This window comes from Pelobates fuscus, chromosome 3, assembly GCF_036172605.1.
Source record: "Pelobates fuscus isolate aPelFus1 chromosome 3, aPelFus1.pri, whole genome shotgun sequence".
NCBI classification, from domain to species: Eukaryota; Metazoa; Chordata; class Amphibia; order Anura; family Pelobatidae; genus Pelobates; species Pelobates fuscus.
This window is the reverse complement of record NC_086319.1, coordinates 302,774,681-302,802,222: the sequence shown is the minus strand read 5'-3', so window position 1 is coordinate 302,802,222 and position 27,542 is coordinate 302,774,681. Positions and strand designations below refer to the sequence as shown.

At 41.8% G+C, this 27,542-nt stretch overlaps 1 protein-coding gene across 1 annotated transcript in view; it reads right to left on the bottom strand.

Moving 5' to 3' along the window:
• Positions 1 to 27,542, bottom strand: part of ADAMTS17 (ADAM metallopeptidase with thrombospondin type 1 motif 17) — a 294,708-nt gene that overhangs the window by 20,075 nt on the left and 247,091 nt on the right. Inside the window, exon 20 of the mRNA XM_063448834.1 lies at positions 11,649 to 11,853. Within this exon, the coding sequence (XP_063304904.1) occupies positions 11,649 to 11,853 (205 nt within the window). The remainder of the gene's footprint in view (positions 1 to 11,648; positions 11,854 to 27,542) is intronic.

Genomic DNA, 27,542 nt, shown 5'->3' with positions numbered 1-27,542 from the left:
GGACTACTAAATATTTGGAAAGAACAGAAGTAGCATAAAACTACTCTGCAAGATATGGTGTTGCATTAAGACAATACACTTTCTAGGCTAGCAGAAACTCGTAGATTCCATTCACAGAGTCCAGTCATCAAATATAATTACGTTTTTTGCATACTGATGCATCGGAAATTACATTTCATACATGTGATCTAAATAAACCTGGTCAATATGGCTGTCCATAGAAGGCAGCAGGTGGCCAGGGGCTGCCCTAGTTGAAAATAGAATTGAACACATTTTGCTAAATCCTTTTTTAACACAATTGGGAGAAAACTACTGAGGGGGTAGTCAAACTGCACTACAATGTATAAACCTAGCAGCATAAACATAGTCAATTTCAAGGGGTAGGTCAAGTTGGTTAAACCTTAAGACATTTAAATCTGCAACTGGAAAAGAAGGATGGCGAAGAAGTTGTCTCAGGAAGTACAGGAGATGGAAGCACCCAGAACGGCCAAAAACAGAATATTGCATACAATTGCTGACAAATCAGAGGTGAACAGAAAACCCCAGCAATTGCTTATATTACACGATTAACCAAATTTCATACTAACATACTGTGCTTCAATAAAAGTGAAGTTTGATAATCATGATGATGTCCCTGGCTCACCAGGTAATGTGTTCTGTTAATCATTAGTTGTTTTGTCAAGATTTCTCGGTAAGAGAACCTTGAAGTACTTTAGAAGGAATATCCCCTACATCTAGTTCCATATAAACCACAGACAGACCTCAACAAGTGATTTATTCAACTTCTCGTTCAAACTTTGTAAAGCTTTTGGCTTATTTCAAAAGGTCTAAACTTATCATTGAAAAACCAGTGTGGACCAGATCAAATCCCAGCAATGTTGCTGAAGCTCAGTGCGCCAGCAATTGCTACCTGTCACTACGTTTATCAATGAATCCATGGTGTCAGGATACATACCCAAACTTTGGAAGACTGCAAAAGTTGTACCTATCCATAAAAGTGGTGACAATACTTTGGTATCTAACTATTGTCCGATATCATTGCTCCCTGTATTGTCAAAAATCTTGGTAAAATGTGTCCACACGCAACTATGTGAATATTAACAACAATCAAATTATCTGACCCTGATCAAGCAGGCTTTCGTCCAAATCTCTTAACTTCGACTGCCCTCTTAAAAGTTTGCAATGACACCCAAATTGGCATGGAACAAGACTTAACTGGAGCTATTTTCCTTGATTTTGCCAAGGCCTTTGACGCAGTAGACCATTGGCATTCTTTTGCAAAAAAGTAAAAACTTAGGCATTGGTGATCGTCCGGTAACCTGATTTCGATCACAGGTTTCAGACTGATTGTAATGTGTTGCTATTTCTGATAGCACCTCTTCCAGTCATGTGTGGTGTTCCCCAAGGCTCCATATTGGGGCCCCTGCTATTCACATCATTTATAAATGATCTGCCAAATGTCTACAAATCTTCCCACTGTACACATGTATGCAGACAACACTGTAATCTACGCTAATAAACCCAAGCTGCCGCAGCTTGAGGCTGTGCTCCAAAACCAATTCACAGAGGTAGAAAAGTGGATAGCGGATAACAAACACTGACAAAAGTTACAATGATCTTTGTAATTGTACCTAAATTACGTAAACTACAAAATCAACAACTATGTATCAGAACAAATTCAAATAGCACACTGATAGCAGTCTGCTCTTTTAAATATCTAGGCATGTTGCTAGACCCCAATCTATCCTTTGGCCTTCACATTGAAAACGTCTCTTCAAAATTGTACCCAAAACTAGGTGCCCTGTACAGAAACCAATTCTGCCTAAGCCCTACAGTAAGGAAACAGATAGTGCAACAAATGCTAATGCCGGTCATTGATTATGGGTATGTCGTTTATGCACCTGAATAGCAAACCCACCTTAATAAACTTAATACGTTATATAATTCATTATGCCGCTTTGTACTAGAATGCAATTATGGAATAACTTCAGGGACACAGTCAAATCTTCATTCAATCGAAAATCTTTTAAGAGATCTATGGCGATATATCTCAGCACAGAATGCACCTGTCATGGTTGAATATATTTATCACCTGTTATATGTTAAATTTATATATGTGTGTATGTACGTATATATATATATATATATATATATATATATATATTTGTGGTCATGGCAATATAGCCGTATATGAGATCATAGCATATAATAACATAAATACCAATTAGTTGGAATTAGTCGGTTGTGGTGTGCCGAAACCGACAGAGCAGTAGGCCTGTAAAAAGTGGGCCCACCTTAGAGGGTGTTTGTAATAGAGGGAGTGGCGGGTGGGGTGACTCGCCAGACCATTGACGGTAATGTGAGAGTGGATTGGTAGCCCTTTTATAGGGAAACCAAGCCCCTCCCACAACTACAGGCCAAGCCTTCATATTTGTGGTCGTGGCAATATAGCCGTATATGAGATCATAGCATATAATAACATAAATACCAATTAGTTGGAATTAGTCGGTTGTGGTGTGCCGAAACCGACAGAGCAGTAGGCCTGTAAAAAGTGGGCAAAAATAAAATACCATAAGACATAATACGTTGACCAAAAACTTTATTTAGATAAGTCACAGAAAGCTAGTCTTAATTCTTTAACAGGATTGGGTATATAGAGAGTATAAGCGGAAGATTTCCAGCGTCCCATTGTTTTGATGATGTGCGGAGGTATGTGGTTAGCAGAGGCTGTAGATGCTGCCCCGATTCGAAAAGAATGACCTGAAAATTGACTAGGGTTCAAGCCGAGTCTAGTCAACAGCAGTCTTACATAGAGCATAAACCTTGCTGTAGTTAGAACGTTACCGTGCAGTTCTAGCAAAGGTTGTAATGGTTGTTTGTGGAGTGATTGCAGATAATTGTCAACATTTTGTACCGGGCACCATTTGTTATGAGTAGGGTACAAGGGGATCGTAACGGTATGACCCATGGTGCTGGTTTTTGAGTGTTTAAGTATGAGTAGGTAATGGTCGTTTTGTTTCTCTAAGTCCATGGTTCTTAAGTAATCGGTGGTCGTAATAGTCCTAGTTGTGAATTCGTTGGGACGGAGGAATCCATAAAAAGCTAGATATATGGCTGTCTTTATTACCGTGTTTGTCCTGGGCTCAAAAGGGGAGGAATCTAACAAGTTGACTAGTGCATGAAATATATGGTTATCTATAGGTAGTCGTTTTGCGGGGACATGTGTGTCTAATTTTTTAATGCCTCTAAGAACTTTCTTGATTTGATATGAGGACAGGAAACTGGTGGCTTTGGGTTGTTGAATAAGCATGTGGTGTTGAATTCCCGTGAGGTATTGTTTAATAGTGTTAAATGATAGTTTTAGGTTGATGTGGCAAAAAGAAGTGAAACCCAATATTGATTCTATTGTGAACATATCGTGAATGTGAAAATCAGTGATGAATTTCCTGAATATGTAAAATGCTCTGTCGTAAGTGTTTCTTATATTTACAGAAAGTGCCAGGTGAGAAATGTGACGTGCGTGATTTAACAAAGCTTTTAATCCATTATCATGTCTGTGAAAAGTGGGGCTGGAGTTGCCCGTCTGGCGGCGGTGGGTGGTGTCGTGAAGAATTCCTGAAAACGAAATCGAGACAAGTGATCAGCACTGATGTTTGTGCACCCTGGAACGTGAATACATGTTAGAAAGAATTGACAAGTGGCTGCTACCCATGTGAGTCGTCTCAAGAGCCTCATAATTACCAGGGATGATGACCGGCCTTTATTGACAATATGGCAAGTAGCCATATTGTCAGAATAGCACCATACCGTGTGACCGGACCACTGGTGGCCCCAGGTAACGGCCGCTGCCACAATTGGGTACAACTCAAATAAAGCTGAGGTCTCTGTGAAATTTGTGAGTGATTTGACCTCAGTTGGCCATGGCCCCCCAAGCCATTGGTCTCCCCATATGGCTGCGAACCCTGTGCTTGCTGCAGCGTCTGTCCATAGTGTAGGTGAAGTGTCTGAGTGAGGTGGTATAAACATGGCACGCCCGTTCCAAGAAGTGAGGAAAATTCTCCACATGCGCAAATCGGATGTTGCGTGGTTGTCTAATGAAATGTAAGATGTGTCTGAGGTAAATTGTGGAAATAGTGACAGCAAATGTGAAATAAATGATCTCCCCTGAGGAATGATTCTCATTGCAAAATTAAGCGATCCCAGCAATGATTGTAGGTCTTTTTTTGTGCAACAACCTTGCTGTAGGTAATGGTCAATGCTTGCCAGGATACGCTCAATTTTCTCATGAGGGAGGCTAGCCTGCATGTGTACTGTGTCTAGTTGTATCCCCAGAAATTGCATCTGAGTGTCGGGCCCCAGGGTCTTGTGTGGGGAGACTGGGATAGAAAGTGACTCAAATAATGCCAACATGTGTCTTAAACTTGTGGGTGGAAGTGTGTTGTTCTCAATTGTGAGGAAATCGTCTAAATAGTGAATCACTGAGGGACATTTGCATACATTGAGTAACAACCAACATAAGGCCTCTGCAAATGTGTCGAAAATACGCGGGCTGCTTTTAGAGCCAAAAGTGAGACGAGTGAAGAAATAGTATAACCCTTCCCATTTAATGCCGTGAAGGTGCCAAAGTGTAGGTGCATAGGAAGTAATTTGAAGGCGTTCACTACATCCGTTTTACTTAACCATGCCCCTGTGCCTGCTTTTATGATAGCCCCAATGGCATGGTCGATAGTGGCGTAATGCAGTGAAAACTCTTCCGATGGTATGAGGGAATTTAAGCTGGGGACTGTGGAGGAATGTGGTGCGGATAAATCAATGATCAGCCTGGGTTTAAGTGAGTTTTTCCCCGTGACAATCCCAATGGGATTGGTTCTCCAAGAAGTGAAAGGTGGTGAGAGGAAAGGACCCAGCAAAAACCCTTGGTTCACCTCGATTGTGATAAGTTTATGTACCAGCTGTGGGTCATCTCGTGTGGAAAGTAAGTTGTCACATTCCAGTGTGCCTGTAGGTAAATGTATCAACCCTGTGTGAAAACCCTCCGATAGACCTGTTATGAGGTAGTCACTGAAATGTCGTGATGGGTGTAGATGTAGCAAATCGGTGAATAAGCTGAGGTTCACGCATGTGAGATAGGGTTTTGGGAAAGCTTTATTTGGGCACATTGTCTTGGAATGAGCCCTAAAACAGTGTGAACAAACATGCATTAGTCTACAAGAACTAAACCCACAATTGCCAGCATTAAAATTGTTACATATTTGGGATTTCCCTAAGAAGACAATATCTATTCCTAGTTTGTCTTTCAAACCTTTATTTGATCTTGAGGGGTTAGTAGTTGCTTGGTTTTGTTCTACCTCAGCTGTATTAGGGCAGAAATTAGTGCTGTGGGTTGCTGATGAGCATACTGCACAAGTTGGGGGCTTGAGGCCTGCAAAGTGCCTACAGAATAGCTCAGTGTCCAACTTGTTCCACTTAATGCTTAAATTGAACTGAGCCAGAGCTGCGGCCACCTTTGCAGAGAAGGAACGGTGGTAATCGTAAAACGCTGTACCACCGTATTTGTGCCCCAAATCCACCAACTTGTGCATGTACGCATCTAGCTCGGCTCTTTTCCCTGGGTATACAGTGCAATATACATCCCTATAGATGCCAAAACCTAACACAAATTCTGGTATATTCAATTTTTTGTTCAGGCGAGGGTCCCTAGCTTTAAGGACTACAGAAATGTCCCCACAAGCAAAGGTCCTGTTCTCAAGGACATCCTGGGAGGCAATGAGCAATGAAGCTAGGTTAACGTCCTTGCCTTCCAGAATGTCCTTTTTAAGGTGAGCTGGGACCACGTGTGAGGGATCAATAGATTCTATGTCAGCCGTGGCTGGTAAGGTATTACCGGGTAAGGTATTAGCAAGAGGCTGAGTGGTGACCGTTGTATTTGTAGTGGAGTGAGTAGCACTACCGGCCTCCAATTTGTCCAGCCTGTCGCTGATTTTCCCCATGGATGTCATAAGGGACGTCATCATAGCATGAAATGCTGGTACTTGAGACCCGCTAGGGCCTTCCCCTGCCTCGGAGTTGTCAGTGGTAGTGTTCAGTAGCCTATACAACTCCGCCTTTCTAGCTGTAGCTGGGAAAGGAATGCAGCGTCTTCTTAGTTCAGCTGTAAGACTTGGTATGGTCCACGATCTAAGGGATGCCGGGCTATTCACGTCTGTACTTGGACCAGGGGTGGCAGGCCTAGTGGGTGTGCTGGGTAGTGACAGTTCTTCAGGAATATCTGGCGTTAGTGACCTAACTGAAATTATAAATATATATAGTCAGTCGTATGAATTGTTTTGTGGGTGGGTACTGGTGGGCTAGCAAAATACCAAGCGGTGAAACAATTACCGTATATACTCGAGTATAAGCCGACCCGAATATAAGCCGAGGCCCCTAATTTTACCCCCAAAAATTGGGAAAACGTATTGACTCGAGTATAAGACTAGGGTGGGAAATGAAGCAGCTACTGGTAAATTTCTAAATAAAATTAGATCCTAAAAAAATTATATTAACTGAATATTTATTTACAGCGTGTGTATATAATGAATGCAGTGTGTATATGAATGCAGTGTGTGTGTATGCAGTGTGTATGAGTGCAGTGTGTATATAATGAATGGAGTGCAGTGTGTGTATATGAGTGCAGTGTGTGTACAATAAATGCAGTGCAGTGTGTGTATGAATGCAGTGTGTATGTATGAGTGCAGTGTGTGTGTGTATGAATGCAGTGTGTATATAATGAATGCAGTGCAGTGTGTGTATGAGTGTAGTGTGTGTATATGAGTGCAGTGTGTATATGAGTGCAGTGTGTATATGAGTGTGTATAATGAATGCAGTGCAGTGTGTATATGAGTGCAGTGTGTATATAATGAATGATGAATGCAGTGTGTATGTGTGAGTGCAGTGTGTGTGTATGAGTGCAGTGTGTGTATAATGAATGCAGTGCAGTGTGTGTATGAGTGCAGTGTGTGTGTATGAATGCAGTGTGTGTGTATGAATGCAGTGTGTATATAATGAATGCAGTGCAGTGTGTGTATGAATGCAGTGTGTGTGTGTGAGTGCAGTGTGTGTGTGTGTGTGTGTGTGCAGAGCATTGGTGGGGGTTGGGCATTTTATTAATTATTATTTAATTATTATCTTAATATTTTTTTTTGTTATTTTTTTTAGGTAATTATTTTTTTATTTTATTATTAATTGTATTATTTTTTTTGTTATTATTATTTTAATATTTTTTTTTTCTTATTAGTTGTTTTATTAATATTTTTTTTTTTTCGTCCCCCCTCCCTGCCTGTTATCTGGCCAGGGACGGGGGCTCTCACTCCCTGGTGGTCCAGTGGATGGGCTGTAGGAGGGGGGCTGTCAGGAAGCTGTAACTTACCTTCACAGCAGCTCCTGTCAGCTCCCTTCACTCTCCTCCGTCCGTACAGCTCCCAGGTCAGTTTCCTCTGCAACTCTCGCGGCCGCGCGGAGCGTTGCCACGGTAACCCGTGGCAACGCTCTGACCCCGCGGCTCTCGCGAGAGTTGCAGAGGAAGCCGACCTGGGAGCTGCACGGACGGAGAAGAGTGAAGGGAGCTGACAGGAGCTGCTGTGAAGGTAAGTTACAGCTCTGCCAGCCCCCTCTCCCCCCAGTCTGTATTATGGCAATGAAAATTGCCATAATACAGACACTCACTCGAGTATAAGACGAGTGGGAGTTTTTCAGCACAAAAAATGTGCTGAAAAACTCGTCTTATACTCGAGTATATACGGTAAACTTTTTTTTTTTGAACGTGACAGATAAGGCCCTGCTAGTTGCCAAGCGGCTTGAGAGGCACTATCTATGCGTGGGCCCGAGGGGACGTTTGAGGCCACCGAACGTTGTGGCGGGGTGTTGGAATCTCGGTGTCATTTAAAGCATAAGAAAGATTGGGAGTGACAGGTCAGGCCCTCTCTTTGCATTGATGCGAGGCGGCTAGCTATGATTTGGCCCGAGGGGCGTATCACCTCCGAGTGTGAGGTTAGGGATGTTGGCCTCGCAGGACCACTAGCCTATGGATTAAGACCAGAAAATATTTATCTAATTGGGCCACCTAACCTAGGACCAGTACCCCTCAAATATATTTTTAGGAAATAGTGGGATCTGGCGTAGTACCTGAAAAGTGAGTCAGGCTTGACCTCTCAATTGAAGAGTAACTGTGATTTGTCGGGTGGTTAACCTGTGGGTATAAGATGATATATAAATATCTGAATCTGGGGTAGTGGTTAGGCCAGATCGTGGACCTGAGAAAACAGAACCTACCCGATAACTGCAGAGGAGATATAACTGAGAGAAAACCGGCTTCTTGCTTGTAAAAGCTACCGTTCCGCTGACTAAGCCTAGGAGAGTAAATAATATTTTTAACCTAATATCATATGTTATATGGCCATTACATAAATCATATGACAATATTACCAACCTATAAATAAAATATAAATGGTACCGACTCAGGTGCCCAATTCTTAATATAACTTCTGATAAGGAAACCTGTGGGAAGATGTCAGAAATCACAATTAAGGTGTAGCATAATTTTATGTATATATAATGAGCGAAAGAGAGAGGGGAGAGAGAGAAAAAAAAAAAATTTTTGTGTGTACTATCGTTATTGACCGGTAGGGGGCGAAATTCCACCTAAGAAGTGGGTGCCGGATCGTGTTTAAATTCATTATTAAAGTGTGAATTTAAATAGTGATAATACAGTACATATTAACCGATTAGTTTGGAAGCAGAACATTTTTAGTGTGTAGCCGAATGCAGCGATATTCGTTTGAAGTTAAAAGGACATGGATTATTTTACTGAGCGGCGGAGTGATTTAACAAAAGAAGTGCCGAAATGCGAAAGGGCTCCGCCGTGTAAGCCGTGAGTAAGAAGCAGTTTGCTTTACGGCGGGCCCCACTTACGTTTTTTTCGGCGGCAGCGAGTACCGGAAAACTGTGCGGACGGCGGCAGCGGGAAAAGAAACCCTGGGGAGCCCGGACAACGCAGGAGAGCACCGGACCAGGAGACCAGGAGACCACGAGGAACAGGTAAGACGAAATCCAAGATGGCGGTCAGAACCGGAAGTAACGTTTCTGACTCGCCAGACCATTGACGGTAATGTGAGAGTGGATTGGTAGCCCTTTTATAGGGAAACCAAGCCCCTCCCACAACTACAGGCCAAGCCTTCATATATATATATACATATATATATATTTACATACACACACACACACATATATATATATATATATATATATATATATATATTTATATTGTTTGAATATTGCATTTTTTGAAATATTGTACCCTATTGTAACAATGCAATGTTTTGTGAACCCAGGACATACTTGAAAACGAGAGAAATCTTAATGTATCCACCCTGGTAAAATATTTTATAAATAAAAAAATAAAATCATTTAACCCCTTAAGGACCAAACTTCTGGAATAAAAGGGAATCATGACATGTCACACGTCATGTGTCCTTAACCTCTTAAGGACCAAACTTCTGGAATAAAAGGGAATCATGACATGTCAGACATGTCATGTGTCCTTAAGGGGTTAAGGGGTTAAAGGGCCACTCTAAGCACTAAAACACCTGTAGCTTAGTGAAGTGGTTTTGGTGTATAGAGCATGCCCCTGCTCAACTCTTTACCGATTAGAATTAAACCACTTTGTTTATACAGCCTTAGCCACACCTCCCCTGGTAGCTTCCAAACACACTTCCTGTAAAGAGAGATTTATTTTTTAAACTTAAGTTAATGCACTGTCAGTGTGCTTAATTTAGAATTACTTATTTACTAATCTGCTATTTGCCTGCTAGAGCATTATTTGTGTGATTAAAGTTCAATTAACAGAGCAGGAGATAAAAATGTTTAAAGTAAACACACAGTGCTGTAAGATCTGATTGAAAATGAAACTATTTTTTTTAATATTGGCTCTGAGTCACAGCTGGTTATGTGTGGCTAGTGCTGTATACACAGAAACAAAAGTGATTTAACTCCTAAGTGGCAGAGATTTTAGCAGTGAGAATGCAGGGGCATAATCTATACACTAAAACTACTTCCTTAAGCTAAAGCTGTTGTGCTGCTTAGAGTGTCTTAATATGTAATTGCTCCATAGCCATGTAATGATCAGGCAGACATTGGGAGGATGCACATGCGGATAATTTTATCAGGTCACCAAGGCCTGTTTCCAGATGTGCCTTAAAAATCAGCCAACAACAATACTAGACAGCAAACTCATATACCCATCCCTGTGAAACCACAGGGTGGACACCACAGCTACAGTAGAACAAGACAGCATGATACACTAGTCTCCGAGCACCAGAACAGAAAACCAAATCTTGCCTACACCTCCGGAAGCCTTAAATCCACACTTCCTTCTTTGCTGTCCTTTTATCTCCTTTCTCTTCCTTTTTTTCCCTCTCAGGGGCCAGCGACAACTTATAATAAAGTTCTAAGTACCTGAACCGAATTTTACAGGTTATTGTTAGTTAATTGTTATTCTAAAAAATGGAAAACTCCTTGGTGGTCAGTGACAAAGTTATTACTTACAATGAACATGCAGTGTCTCTGGTTGCCTGTTATATAACACTGTTCAAATGTATGACATGTCACTTGGCTTTTGCACAAGCCACTATGCTAATGATCTATCACTATGTCTGCCAAGATGGAAAAATAAAGAATTAAAAAAAAAAAACTGCTTGTAAGGACTCATTTAAAGGTTTGGTCTGCCTTTTTAGAAAGCACCATTTGAGCAACCAAAGCTTCCTTTAAGACAGAAAATGTGAAATCAGACTCGGAGTGGGACTATGGTTTAACAAAGTAGCTGACAGTATCTGGGTTCTGTTTTTCGTGGGTAGCACTATGGTAAGATCTGACAAAGAGTGTTATAACTGAGTAAAAAAAATGTCAGGGCCAGAGCCCATATTGGTCTTTTTTAATGGTTTAATAGTTTCACAAATCGTGTATTCAGCCAAAGTCAGATGTGGCAGCCTCTGTCAGGGACTCTGAGATAGTCCCTTATTTTACCTGTCCTCACATTGTATGGGACCAGCAATATTATATTAGAACTTGTGTAATCTATGGAACGCTCCGAGAAGGAATTTGGTAAGGATGTGGAGTGGCTGAATGGGAGGTTAATTTGCTTAATCTGAGTGGACTTTCTGCGGTCCCGCAGCATACATCAGTAGATTCCTTACAAGCTTCTCAGTAAAGAATGATATAATTATGCTTGTTATTACAAAGATTAATTACAAGTATGCTGACTGTTTCCTCTTCCATCTTATTATTTAGTATTGCTAGTAAATGTTACATGCCATGGATTCCAGACATTAATTGCAATAGCTAATAATTACTACTTAAAATAATCAGACACTCAGGACGCTGTTATAGGAGAGTAGTTTACCAGACACTACATAGACAGGATTCTTCTGCATTGGAGGAGAGAGGATATACGTATATACAGAATTATTGCCAGTCACTTATTGCAGATATAATGTTTGACTCTTTAGACAGCTTTCATAGATACAAAAGGCCTGGCGTTCTAAAAGAAGTGCCACTCAAACATTCCCATTTTTTGCAGTGTGCCCTAAAGAGCCACGTAATTGTACAGTGCATCTTACTTTTGTCCATTCTGAAGCCTCCCAAATGGACAGACAGTCTTGACCTTCACAGATCTGTTTAGATGCTGGCTTGGGGCCGAGACAGAAGAGATCCCGCGTGTTGACATAACTACCGTTTTGTAATTGGTACACGCAGTTCACCTCTCTCTGCTGTACGCCTTTTTCACAGGTGGCTGAGCACTGACTCCATGACCCTGTCACCCATCTGAGGAAAAAAGAAAAGATTAATGTGAGACTTCAAATAGGACTGTTACATTATTGATTGGTGCTGGAAAGGGAACATTGTTTGATAAACATGGATGCTATTTTCTTCCTTCTGAATATAAAGCACTGTGCCATCTATACATGAGTCTGCAGAATGGAGATCCTCGTGTTTATACTTCTGTGCAACAGCCCTAGTGGAATGTGAAGGATTGTTAGGAATAGCTGTCTATACAATTTAAAATAGAATCATCTTTATAGCTCATTGATATCTCCTGCCACAAAACTTATATAATATGAGTGTTTGAAATATCATACATATATATGTTAATCACAAATAAAACAAACAAAACAAAACTATTTGCTGCATTTTAAAAGACGGCATACCTTAAGAAATAATAGTGTCAAACAATAAGTAATAAAGTCCATGAAACTTGGGTCATCAACAGTTTTCCTTAACAGTTTTACTCAGATGACAGTACCCCCTAAAAAGCCCCCAGTTCTCTGCTGCTGACTCCATAGCTTAAGGACAAATACAACTTTTCATTCCCTGCCTAGGCAAGTTAATATTGGACATAAATGCAAAATATCATAATGAAAAACCATTAACAATACAAATGTATATCTATAGTAAGGCTTCCTGTATCCTATAGGAGTCAATTCAAAGTGCTAACCCATACATACAAAGCACTAAACAATTCTAGCCCCTCTTATATCTCTACACAGATCTATAGGTAGACCCTTCTTGGTCTCTCCGCTCTGCTTGTGACCTTCTCCTGTACGCTGCTCGCACGCGTACGGCCAACTCACGCTTGCAGGACTTCTCTCAGGCGGCTCCCTTCCTATGGAATAGCCTGCCTACTGCCATCAAACTCTCCCCTAGTCTTCAACCGTTTCAGAAGTGCCTTAAAACCTATCTCTTTAGGAAAGCTTATGGCCTCCCAGAGTAACCTCTACCTCACATACCTGTCTCTTGCTCTCTCCTAAAGGCAGCACTCTACTCTCTCCACCAGCTCTGCTTCAGTCCCACCTTATTTGATTGCTATTTCCTGTCCTAATGTGTTTTATACCCCACCTCCTATAGACTGTAAGATCGTTTAAGCATTGTCCTCTTCAACCTATCGTTCCTGTAAGTTTTCTTGTACTTGTCCTATTTCTAGTTAAATCCCCCCTCTCATAATATTGTAAAGCGCTACGGAATCTGTTGGCGCTATATAAATGGCAAAATTAATAATAAGGGGATGCACACCTAGTAGGTAAGCATCTGTAGCCTGGACCTACTCAGAATAGTGGCAAATCTGGCCCTAGTAACCATCAGCACATATGCCAATGCTATTGTATTTACCATATGATCTCATGTAAGGAAGTGAGAATATTTGCACATGTACAGAGTAATAATATGGTTTAGTGCTGGATTCATACAAGGTACTCAAGACAACTCACCAAGATCACTTTTAGCAGCTGCACAAAAGGAAGGTTGGTTTAGCTAAATACTTGTATCATTACACACAGGAGATCCAGCCAATGCTGTCCCCACATATATCTAATATTAAGATTATTATGCATACTGTGTGAGTGCATAGTGACATGTTTGTCACAGAATTAATCCTGCTTATAGTACAATTCTACAGCTCACAAGAGTTCTGTTGTGGTTGGGGTATTCTAGTCGACCTTTAAAATGACAGGTCTGTTTTAATATATTAATTTCAAGCACGCAGCAGCTCATTCTATCTAAAGTGCTTTATTATGCAATCTCAAAAAAATAAATAAAATAATGTCACAAATTAACATCAATAGAACACAAATAAAGAAATCATGGCACAGTCAGCAAAGGAGGATAAACACATGTCACATCTATTCAACACAAGTACATGCTGAACTTGGAAAGAAAAATGGCATCACTATCCATTCACAAGAAACCTCTAAACTGCAAAATGAGCAATCCCACCATGGAAAACAGTACAAAGCAGCTGTATAGACAGCTTGACAGGACTCAAGTGGCATAGCAATTGACAACCTATACATTGTGGATATCCATAAGGTGCCACATAATCCTTCCACCTAAGATGCCCAATAATCCTTTTCAAAAGCAGACAAATTCAACAAAACTGTACAAAGAGAATATTCAAGAGATTGCAAGGCAGATGGAATACACACTTGCTCTGCTTTGCCTAGTTTCTACCCCTTATGAAGGGCTACATATTTCTACTAGTGTGGGTCTAGCTTAATATCAGCATTGTCTGTAGGAAACAAAGTCCACTGTGTATGGGTGCATAGATAAGTCTGTTTCATTCTAACCTGGGAGAACCAGAGCTGTCTATACCTTCCTACTGTGCTACCACCATAAGTATGCAAAACGGCTGGTGTTCAGAATACTAAGCACATAGAAATCAGTAATATTTGGTAATTATTTCTGCACATTGTTATTTCTTGTACTATTCAAACAGGATATAAAATGGAAATGTGTCTTTTAAAAAAAATATTTACGAAAAAGTGAAATTTTTGTCTTTGTGCAGATTACACATATAATTTCTGTAAACTGAGTACAGGTGCTTATGTTATCAGACACTCATTTTAAGTATACAACAGAAAACATCTAGATAAAAGAAGAACCGCAATAATCTGTTTATATAATTACAACAGATTAGCTGCCTCTGACCGAGACTGTAAAACCCGATTCCCCTTTCTCCTATTTCACTGCAAATCTCTCTGGGTATGTGATTATTGCCTCTTGTGGGTCAGTTAAATGTATTCACTTATCCCGTGCCATTCTTCAGGTCTTCAGAGTCACGTAAAGTTTTATAGGTTGAGTGACTCAAAGCAAAGTAAACCATTTTATAAGGACCAACAAATTCTGGAAACTATCAATGGCAAAGAAAGATTCCTGTCTGCGGGGAAGAAAAGGTGGATAAACATCCAACAAGATCACATAGCACTAGGGTCTCAAAACAGCCTATGTCCGCCTGTCACAACTGTCTAGAATGTATTTCTTTTTTGCAACTATTTACTGTGTGTATTGCATGGTGATGGCCAAATGAGGGAGGCGAAGGTGACCAAAGGCGAAAAACAAAAGTAGTAGAAGGGGTGACAGATTTTCAGATCAGTTTCACAGTGATTTGCCTGAATGTGTGGAGACCTAAAATTGGAATTTCTCAGTGAACATCCTCCAGGTGTCCAATTAGGTCAACCAGATGAACATCCAAGAACAATATAAGGATTATCCTGTAATGTGTAGGCCTTGGGCGCTAACCCACACAGCTGTAGGCAGCTTGTAAAATGCACTGTTTTAAAGTTGTGCACCAAACACAATCTGCAGCTGGCACACATTATTGCAACAATACACAACAAATAAACAAGAGAATCCTAGCCCCACAGGGTTCCATTAATCCTGAACCCTGTCATCTTAAGAACACAATCTTCAATTTGTTCATATTCTCCCAATGCATATCTATTAATGATATGAGATTGTGCATAATAAGCACTCAGTGAAATGTTCTGTTTCCTCACACAGTAAGCTCAGCAGGGCACGGCTATGGGGACAGGTGGGTATTTGCACCAGGGCTACTTGAATGCAATGGTTATGGGCCACAGCCTCATAGGTTCATTATTCTTTTGACTAAAAGTATCGAGACGTGTAATGAATTATCAATAATGGGCAGCAGGCCAGAATTGTGCAGGAATTGTGCAGGGATTTTGCAAGCCCAGTACTGTTTGAGTTTGTGCAAGGGTTAGTGGCCGATAATCTCCATAATCTATGATCTGGGACACTTTATTTGTACTTGCCCACTTGGCTGAATGTTGCCAGCCCTCCCAGTTGCTCATTAAGTACTCTGAAGCAGTACAATGTTGCAGGAGTCCAACTGACAGGTAGCTATAGGACCCAATGACATGATCTGGAGGAACCACCAACCTACCAGCAGACATACATGTGAGCAGATACACAATGCCCTCCAGTCCAGATGCATCAAGTGCGAGGGTCTGTCCCTTTTGTCGACCCAGGATTAGCACATGGCAGGTAAAATCGAGAAAGTAGCACACTATTAACCAGGCATTTAGTTGCTAAAATGGAGCATATGCCCCAATTGTTTGCTGCCTGAACAAAAGTCAGTAATGGTTTATGGTCCTCTCTGCTGAAAACCAGCCTCTGTGTTTGTCTTCACTTTAAAGAGAATACATACATTGTAGAGCTCTGCCAGGCCTCTAACTTCCCCCAAAAGTATTGCGAAGAAAGTAAAATGTATCAAGTAAGCCCGGAAGCCTCAAAGTATTTGCATGTCTTGTGGTCTCCGCTAGACTAGCTTTGGTCTCTATATTGCAAAGGCAGGAGAGGTGCATATTCCGAGGCAAAAACAAAACCCTGGTGTCATCTTAAAAAGGCAATTGAAAAGATGGGGTTGACTGCTTCACTCACTTTGCGCAGGTAACCGGGCCAAATATCAGATTCCAAGGGAGTCTCTTGGTTAGGCATAAAAAAAAAAAAAAAAATTGATCATGTTTAATAGCTGTAGCAGACTTGGTCCTCTCTCCATTAAGTTGTCCATACACATCTTGTTCGTTTCCCGAACGTAGACTCTTTTCCCTTTTATATCTATCGAACACCAAACACTATTCTCATTAACTTCAAAGGAACCAAAATATCCCAATAGAGGGATATATTAATAAAGGACAAACGGAGGAAAATCAAGAGTCAAGAGAAGGAATAAATGAATATGACCACCTACTCAGACAACTAGATACAAAATTTGGGAAGTTAAGAGAAGAAATATAAAAGTTAATATCCTGGACATTAAGAAATAACTGAGCCATATATATTTGATTTTATCAGACACCTGAATGTGGAATGGGACGTCAGAATTCCTATGATGGAGAGATGTCACAGAAAGAATAATTCTAAAAGTGTCCCAGACCACTTTCCAAGAGATGTACTGATATGCTGTGCTTCTTTTAAACGTAAGACGCAAATACGGAGAGCTACAAGAAGCAACAAATACGCAGAAGAATACGAAACCCTGAAAATATTTCAGGACTTGAAAAAAGCTGGCTAACCGCAAACAAAATTGGAAGTAGCCCCAAGCACCCATCAAAAAAACAACGAGGCTCCAACTAACTTAAAAAAAAAATTAAAAAAAATATGGCATTATTGAAACTTAACTTCTTAAGTATGGAAGACGAAAGAGATGAATATATAAAATAAGAACAACCACGGATAAATATACATATATATATATACACCAGTACCCTTTTCCCTTTTTTTTTTTTATTTGAGTCTAAAAGTCTAAAAGGGGATAATGGGAAATATAAGCAAAGCATATGGAAAAAGTATAAAAATATTGGGAAATTGATTAAGTACACAGGTAACAAGTTAAGCAATGCACAAAGTGAAGTATAATTATTCTTATATAAAGGTCCACAGTAATTAAGAATGAAATTACACAAAATGTATACTAAATAAACATTAAGAACAAAAGGAAGATATAGTGACACAGAAAGGTACACACCTACACAAGGAAAACCAAAATAAAGAGGAAAAAAAAACAAAAACAATATTCAATAGAGAGGCTAGTTTGGGAACAATATAAGTTTTGCACAATGAGGAAACAAAGTAATAGTGAGTAGAAACACTTATATAATGATTGAGTTAACAATAAGCTGAAAGGTGCGTGTGTTTTAGATTAGTGGGGTCTTCTCTCGTCCCTACTCCTATCCATTTGTTTTATTTTTTTTATTTCTTGGAGTGCCTTAAGGTTGGCCCCCTATAGATCGCATACCCTCAGTACGCTTTTCCCACACAACACGTGGGACCCATATCCGAGTAATGTCCTTTATTACTCGAGATACTGTATGGCGGGTTTTTTTGCCATCCAAAATGTGTGACTTAGGTTGATTCCAATTTTTTGGAACAACCCGTCGTATTTTTATGTAAACACAAATAAAGATTGTTATCTTGTTTTAACCCCTTAAGGACTGAGCCAAATGTACAAGTTGTGATCAAAACAAAACGTAAACAAAACCTGGCATTTGCGCTATATGTCTGTCCAACCGTAATTCACCTCTTTCATATTAAATGCACCCCCCCATATTATATATCATTTTATTCAGGGGAAACAGGGCTTTCATTTAATATCAAATATTTAGCTATGAAACATAATTTAATATGAAAAACATGGGAGACATTTTTTTTTAGTTCTACATGACATTTTAACTGTCAATGTCATAATACTGTTTGCTTTTACTGCAATAAAATACACATATTTGAATTCAGCAAAGTCTCACGTGTAAAACAGTACCGCCTATGTACAGGTTTTATGGTGTTTTGGGAAGTTACAGGGTCAAATATAGCGTGTAACATTTGAAATTGAAATTCGCCAGATTGGTTACGTTGCCTTTGAGACTGTATAGTAGCCCAGGAAATAAATTTACACCCATAATGGCATATCATTTGCAATAGTAGACAACCCAAGGTATTGCAAATGGGGTATGTCCAGTCTTTTTTAGTTGCCATTTGGTCACAAACACTGGCCAAAGTTAGCATTAGTATTTGTTTGTGTGTGAAAAATACAAAAAATGCCTATTTTGGCCAGTGTTTGTGACTAAGTGGCTACTAAAAAAGACTGGACATACCCCATTTGCAATACCTTGGGTTGTCTACTATTGCAAATGGTATGCCATCATAGGGGTAATTTTCATTCTTGGGCTACCATAGGGTCACAAAGGTAACGTAAGCAATCTGGCGAATTTTAATGTGAAAAAAATGAAACACAAGCCTTATATTTGACGCTGTAACTTTTTAAAACACCATAAAACCTGTACATGAGGGGTACTGTTGTAAACAGTAAAAAGTATCACAGCAATAATATCGTCCGTGTAAGTGCTGTTTGTGCGTGAAAAATGCAAAAAACTTCACTTATCCTGGCGATATCATCGTTGTAATACATTTTACTGTTTTTTTTTAAATTCTTTATTTTTATTGTGCGTGAGGTAATATAACAGCTGACGATGCCACAACAGCATGGTAAAAGCTCAGTAACACAAGATTTTCACATTTATGGCATTGAGTTGTAGGCACATTTTTATATTTATGTGAGGAAGGTCAAGCTAGGTACATACATCGATTGCATATCGTAGTGGGTATCATGTGAGTGACTATGATGTATCGTAATAAAAATGTAAATGTTAGATGCATGGCTTGTCTGGTGGATGTTAGATAGCTAGCTTAAGATAGGCACTGGGGCGGCATGCTGTGTGTTCTGAGAGTCGTGATGCGCCTATTGTAGGTGAGATACGACAGAATTGGTAATTAGTTACATGTTTAACTTGCTTGCAAATATGTTTTAGTTTAATTACTGTTAGCATGTGAACACTTTAAACTGGAAATGAAAATAACTAGAAATGAACATGACTAGCAATGGAACTAAGGTCCCCTTTAATTGTCCAGGTGGGCTGCTCAGCCGATGCCCATCGGTGGAGGACTGCAGAAGTGTGATCGCCAAAGTCCAGTTAAGGTTTTGTAAGGGACCCTCCCGTTCTGGGTTCTTGTTGCTGGTTCCAAACAAGCGTTGCGGCGGACCTCAGCTAGTGGAGTGTGGGGCAATTCTGCATCAGTAGAGGTCCACCGTGTCTTTGTTGTTTTTGTCAGCATCTGGAGCGGTGAGTGGCGTTGTGCATTCCATGGCTGTCCGGCTCGACCCGGTTGGCTGTTGGGTGCATGGAGGGTTTGCAGCCCTCTACCGCTTTGCTCTGGTGCGTGGAATCCCCTCTTGTGTTTGCCTGTAGGCGGAGGGCATTTTCTTCTGTGGCGCCATCTTGGAGCACTATGTGGTTGAGGGGTAAGTCGCTTGTGGTGGGGTTGCTTGGGTTTTTCGATGCTCAGGTGAGCGCTCGTTTTTTCCAGCCATTCCCGGTTCTCCAGCTTTGCCCAGAATGCTTAAAAAATGGCGTTTATCCTGGCCGAGTAGTCCGGCACCTCTGTGTGCCACTCTGGTGTGCACGTGGCGTCCGCCATTTTGTGGTTCTTGGTGTCTGGGTGCCGTTCTTGCTGGCGTGCAGTTTGTATTCGCCGTGGCCCAGTTGCTTCAGGGCGGTGGACCGGGATTACCCCCACCGGTCCTGGGGGGCTGACTTTCTGTGTCTCTGCTACGCCGGTGCCGGGTCGGAGAGAGCGGCCGCCTCTCCCCAACTCCATCCCCAGTGGGCCGCAGAGTGTCTTCACAGGGCCACAGTTGCGAGGAACGCTTCTGTCTGATATCAAACGATGCGCCTTGGTTCTCCCTGCCTGGGTAAAGCACATCGGCATGTTTTCAAGCTTTGGTTGGCTTTTTATTGCTGTATTTGCGGCTTGTGTTGCAGGAGCTGCTCCAGCGTGCGACCTGTCCGCTTGCCATTCAGGCGCCGCCCCCCATTTTACCGTTTTGAAACACTAATATTTGTGTTCAGTCTCCCGAGTAAAACAGTACCCCCCATGTACAGGTTTTATGGTGTCTTGGAAAGTTATAGGGTTAAATATAGTGCTGTATAAGTGATAGGATGTTTTAGGGATATCACTTATACAATTCTACCATACGGTTATCAGCTGGGAAATAACCTTGGGAAGCTGTGTACCTATAAGTTAAGTTTTTTAATCACTTTGTTTCACGGGTGATTTTGTTTAAATATAGTGCTAGCAAATTAAATTTCCTATACTTTCGGCATGGGTTGTCAGGCAGGTCCCGCTAATTGTAATTAATTAAGATACCTAATTATGTAAAAATATTACATAAATATATGTGTAGAATTAATATATGTATATATATATACGTATGTGTATATATATGTATATATATATATATATATATATATATATAATTTTAAAAAAATATTTTTATTTATATATAGGTATATATATAGTGATATATACGTATATATTTATGTAAATAGATATATATATTATTTCGTTCTACGTGTATTTTGATATAAATATATATATATTAATATCACAATACAGTTAGAACTAAATAACACACATCTATATATATTTTTTAATTATTTATTTTTAATAATTTTTTTAATAATTTTTTTTAACGTATTTACATATTTTTTTATATTATATATAAATATATATATAACAATAATTATATATATATATTTAATCAGTATCAGTCTACATGTAATTTGATATTAATATATAATTATATATATATATTAATAGTAAAATATACCTAGACAGTGTATGTGTATGTATGTATTTATGTATATATATATATATACTTAGATCATATATATATAATATATATATATATGATCTAAGTACCGTATATACTCGAGTATAGGCCGACCCGAATATAAGCCGAGGCCCCTAATTTTACCCATTGGCGGATCCAGGGGGGGGGGCAACGGGGCAATTGCCCCCCCCCGAGAAAATATTGGTGCTATCCAAGCACCAGCCCTGCTGATTGCCATCACGGACCGGAGGGATCTCCCTCCCCGGCCCACAGGCACATTGCTGGGCGGCCGACAGGGGAGGGCGAGGTAGAGAGAACCCGGGGGAGCTCTTAGCTGCAGCTCCGCCGGGTTCTCCTCTCGCAGGCACGGAGCGTTACCATAGCAACGCTCCGTTCTCGCGAGACTGAACTCTAGCCTGAGCTGCAGGTTAGAGTTCACTCCCCCACTAGAAACACCAGGGACTGGAAGAGGAAGCAATGTCTCCCCCTCCCTCAGCAAAGGTAAGAAGGGAGGGGGGACATTAGCTTTATTTATTTAATTAATTATTATTTAATAATTGAAACAAAAAAAATATCTTTTATCTGCCCCCCTATCCCCTCACACACTGCACCACACAGCCCCCCTTACCTACACAGCCCCCCTTACATACACAGCCTCCCCCTTACATACACAGCCTCCCCCTTACATACACAGCCCCCCCTTACATACACAGTCCCCCCCTTACATACACAGCCCCCCCTTACATACACAGTCTCCCCCTTACCTACACAGCCCCCTTACATACACATCCCCCACCTAACCTACACAGCCCCCCTTACACACACAGCCCCCCCTTACACACACAGCCACCCCTTACACACACAGCCCCCCTTACATACAAATCCCCCACCTAACCTACACAGCCCCCCCTTACACACACAGCCACCCCTTACACACAGCCCCCCTTACACACACAGCCCCCCTTACATACACAGCCCCCCCTTACACACACAGCCCCCCTTACACACACAGCCCCCTCTTACACACACAGCCCCCCTCTTACACACACAGCCCCCCTCTAACATACACAGCCCCCCTCTTACACACACAGCCCCCCTCTAACATACACAGCCCCCCTCTTACACACACAGCCCCCCTCTTACACACACAGCCCCCCTTACATACACAGCCCCCCTTACACACACAGCCCCCCCCTTACACACACAGCCCCCTTACATACACATCCCCCACCTAACCTACACAGCCCCCCCTTACATACACAGCCCCCCTTACATACACAGCCCCCCCTTACATACACAGCCCCCCCTTACACACACAGCCCCCCCTTACACACAGCCCCCCCTTACACACACAGCCCCCCTTACACACACAGCCCCCCCTTACACACACAGCCCCCTCTTACACACACAGCCCCCCTCTTACACACACAGCCCCCCTCTTACACACACAGCCCCCCTCTTACACACACAGCCTCCTCTAACATGCACAGCCCCCCTCTTACACACACAGCCCCCCTCACATACACAGCCCCCCCTTACATACACAGCCCCCTTACATACATAGCCCCCCTTACACACACAGCCCCCCCTTACACATAGCCCCCAATACACTCACTGCCCCCCATACACACACACAGCACCCCTCACACAAAAACACACTGCGCCACTCACGCACAAACACACTGCTCCCAATACACACACTGCACCACTTACACACAAACGCACTGCTCCCAATATACATATTGCAACCCCATACATACACTACACCCCTCTCACACACGCACTACCCCTCCATACACATACTGCGACCCTCACACACATACACACTACAACCCCTATCCCGGCAGACATGGGTAAGTTATCAAACGTTTTTTTAAACAGTTTGACTACTTACTCTGGGAGGGCGCCACAGCAACTCCTGGCACCAAAACCTCTACAGAGAGCTGTAGTGGTTATTGTGCCTGGATTGTTTCTTAAAATAATCTGCCAGTGCCCCTCCTGAGATTAGCTTCTGGATCCGCCACTGATTTTACCCCCAAAAACTGGGAAAACTTATTGACTTGAGTATAAGACTAGGGTGGGAAATGCAGCAGCTACTGGTAAATTTCTAAATAAAATTAGATCCTAAAAAAATTATATTAATTGAATATTTATTTACAGTGTGTGTATATAATGAATGCAGTGTGTGTGTATGAATGCAGTGTGTGTGTATGAGTGCAGTGTGTGTGTATAAATGCAGTGTGTGTGTATGAGTGCAGTGTGTGTGTATGAATGCAGTGTGTGTATATGAATGCAGTGTGTGTATATGAATGCAGTGTGTGTATGAATGCAGTGTGTGTGTATGAGTGCAGTGTGTGTATGAATGCAGTGTGTGTATATGAATGCAGTGTGTGTGTATGAGTGCAGTGTGTGTGTATGAATGCAGTGTGTGTGTATGAGTGCAGTGTGTGTATGAATGCAGTGTGTGTGTATGAGTGCAGTGTGTGTGTATGAGTGCAGTGTGTGTATGAGTGCAGTGTGTGTTTGAATGCAGTGTGTGTGTGTGATGCAGAGCCTTGGTGGGGGGGGGTGGGCATTTTTATTATTATTTTTTTAAATATTATTTTACATTTTTTTTGTTAGATTATTATTATTTTATTTTATTATTTTTTTTTTCGTCCCCCCTCCCTGCTTGATACATGGCAGGGAGAGGGGCTCTCACTCCCTGGTGGTCCAGTGGCATTGGCAGTTCAGTGGAGGGGGCTGGCAGCGAGCGCTTACCTCTCCTGCAGCTCCTGTCAGCTCCCCGTTCTCCTCCGCGCCAATCCGGTCAGCACCTCTGTCAGCTCCCAGTGTAAGTCTCGCGAGAGCCGCACTATGACCCCGTGGCTCTCGCGAGACTTACACTGGGAGCTGACAGAGGTGCTGAACGGACCGGCGCGGAGGTGGAGGGAGCTGACAGGAGCTGCAGGATAGGTGAGCGCTCGCTGCCAGCCCCATTGTCTGTATTATGGCAATGTAAATTGCCATAATACAGTCATTGACTTGAGTATAAGCTGAAAAACTTGGCTTATACTCGAGTATATACGGTATATATATATATATATTTATTTACACTGTTTTAACATTTTTTTATTTGATTTCCAGCCAGCAGGGGGACTGTCATTACAGTTAGTCCCCCTGCTGGTAATGCCTGAGCCAGCTAACCCAGCCATGTGATTGTGAGGTCCTCGCAAGGACCTCACTCTCACATGGCCGGGGGGGTCGGAAGAGGACGGATGTGCTACGGGGGGGCTCCCTGGGGGATGGCCGGCGAACGGGGAAGTAAGAAAAGACCGGAGGGCGTACAATTACGCCCGGTGGCGTTTAGAGCCACTTAAAATAGGGCGTAATTGTACGCCCTCCGGTCTTAAAGGGTTAAACAAATCCACAGTAACTTTTGGAGAGAGAGAGCCCAGAAAACTGATAAAAAACTGTAATTTAAGTTAACTTCAATAAATGCCCGCGGGATCAACACAACATGTAAAAGGTATATAATTGTAGATTTCTTGATAAACAAAATCGGGTACAAATCTGTGCACTTCAAGAAACACACTGGAGAAAATAGAGCGGATTAAGCAAGGGATGGTACTAATTATGGTGGACTTCAAATGCGCAGTTGACCCTCTGAAAGATGGAAAGAGCCAGAATGACCGAAAGAGTGGGAAAGCAAGTGAGAATAGAGTGCAAAATGTATTGAATAATTATAATTTGAGAGATCTATGGAGAACATTTCATCCCTGTGACCTGTGATTATACGTGCTGTTCTAGAACATTTAGCTCTTATTACAGAATTGATCTTATTTTGGGAAATGTGACCATGCTATATCTAGTTAAAAGAATAGAGATACAGGATATAGTGTGGTCAGATCACAGCCTTATTATATTAGAATATAAAGATAGCTTTGACACTTTCCGCAAAGATTAGTGCTTAAAAGACTATATACTGCATAAAAAGAATAATGTGGAAGAGATTAAGAAAATAACCTATCTTTTTCTTTTTAGAAAATAAAAATAGAGGCACACCAGATATCACGGTCTGGTGCGCTTATAAAAGTGTAGTTAGAGGTCACATGATAAAAATGGCAGCCAACACAAATACAAAGGAACACATCCTATTTCCAAACTATATATAACACTAAGTGATTATAAAAAGCAGAATAAAATAACACCCTCCACACAAATAGCAAGGAAGTTTGCAGAAATAGAAAAACAGATAAACAACGCAGCTAAACAGTTAGAATCATTACAACCTACCTGTCTTCTTCTCCTCTTTATTTCATTCTTCTCCCTCAGTATAAAAATCTCTCCTTACACCCACTTCACTCATCCCCCCACCCACATTTACATATGCCCCTCTCTGCTACACTTCCCCCTTCTCTCATCTCATGCCTTGCACTCATTTTTCTACTCTCTCAGTCCTACCCACACCCTGGAACGCCCGCTCCGTCTGCAGTACTGTAATTTAAAATCAACAGCCATACACAACTTTTTCATCTCAAACTCACTCACACTACTTGCGCTTACAGAGACCTGGCTGTCCCCCTCTGATAGCGCTACTCCTGCCTCTTTATGTTTTGGTGGGCTACAATTGTCTCACACTCCCAGACTCAACTGTAAAGGAGGTGGTGTAGGCATCCTTCTCTCCCCTTAATGTACCTTTTAACCAATCTTAATTCCCCTGTCCTATCCTTTTCTTCTTTTGAAGTTCACACTGTCCGCCTATTTAAACCCACTACTTTAAGAATTGCTATCATCTACCGACCCCCTCTGTCATCCTAAGCTATACATTGAGCACTTTTCTTCCTGGATTCCCCACTTCCTCTCATCTAGCACTCCTTCCCTTATACGTGGGGATTTTAATATCAACTGCACTAATGTTTCTCGTATGCTCTCTGTAACCTCCTCCTTTGGCCTTACGCAATGGTCCAATTTAGCAACCCATACAGAAGGAAACACTCTTGATCTCACCTTCATCAATCTCTGTACTACCTCTAATCCCTCCAATATTCCTTTTCCTCTATCTGACCACCATCTGCTGACTTTTGACATCGGCATACCAAAAACCCAATTGACACCACCATCTGAACATCAATCTCACAGAAACTATTTTTAATCTTTCAGCAAGAATAGAAAATAACATATTAATATCGGTATTGATTACCAAAATAGGTCTAATTGCCAATCAAAAGAAGCTGGACCTAGTGACCTGGATGATTTCAGGGGTTCCTGGTCAGTCCATGGCCTATCGCAATCAGCTAAGGCTCTCCTATGGGATTGGGATTCATGGGCTCCCGGCACAAGGAGATGTTATATTTCCACGTGGTCCGTCTGGAGTAATTGGTGTCTGGAGAGGGATTCCGATCCTTTTACTGCTCCTGTCCCATTGATCCTCAACTATCTCTCACATCTGTTTTCACTAGGTCGGTCATACCGATCCCTTAACGTGATTAGATCAGCCATTTTGGCAGCACAGGGCATTCCGGTGGGTCAGGACACACTGGTTTGTAGGTTACTACAGGGTGTTAAGTTGTCGAGACCTCCAGCACCAAAATATTCACTCCTGGCATGTGGATGTGGTGCTGCGTTTCTTGAGGGAGTGGCCGAATAATTCGTACCTTTCGCTGAAACAACTTTCAGCCAAACTTACCCTCTTGCTATGTCTCGTCCCGTGACATACGTCAGGGCGTTCGATGTCAAGGGTTTCTCCTTCACTCCAGTTACTTTTAAGATATAACAGACTCCTCTTCTGTTTTTTACCCGTTTTTTTTTATAGCGGACCCCAGACTATGTGTGGTTAAGACGTTAATGTGATATACCGAAGTCTCAGCTCCTCTCCGAACTTCTTCAGTGGGTCAGCTTTTGATTTTGTACATGAAGCCTCATGGACCAGTGTCTACTACAACACTGGCCAGATGGGTCCGCTGGCTTCTATCATTAGTCAGTGTTGAACCATGCTTTGGGGCCCACTAGGTCAGGGGTGCAGCCGCTTCACAAGCTTTCTCGGCAGGAGCCATTCTTGGCGACATTACGTGTTGTGCGGATTGGACGCGCGACAGTACTTTCAGGACGTTTTATTTCAGGCAGACTTCTCATGTCTCTAAGTTTGGTTAATTCTCAGCGTTAAAAATGCAAATATGAAGCCTCCTGTCATGTGGTAAAATTGTAGATTATGCTAACGTAGTGTAGGAGAGGGGATTCGCCACCCAATCAGACCAAAGGGTGCGAAACCCTGTTTGAAAGGCGCTCCTTCTCTGATTGGTCGCCTGCGCCCCGCAGTGACCAATCAGAGCTCCTTCGTGTCGACCAATCAGGAAATGGCGCAAACCCAGTTTGAATGGGAGCACCTTCTCCCATTGGGCGGCACTGACTTCCAGGTGGCCATCAGGGACTCTGCGGCTGTGAAGCCGACTCACAGCCCCAAGGTCCCCGCCTCTGCCTCCACAGAGGCATGCCCCGGGGGGGAGCGCTTTTTGGG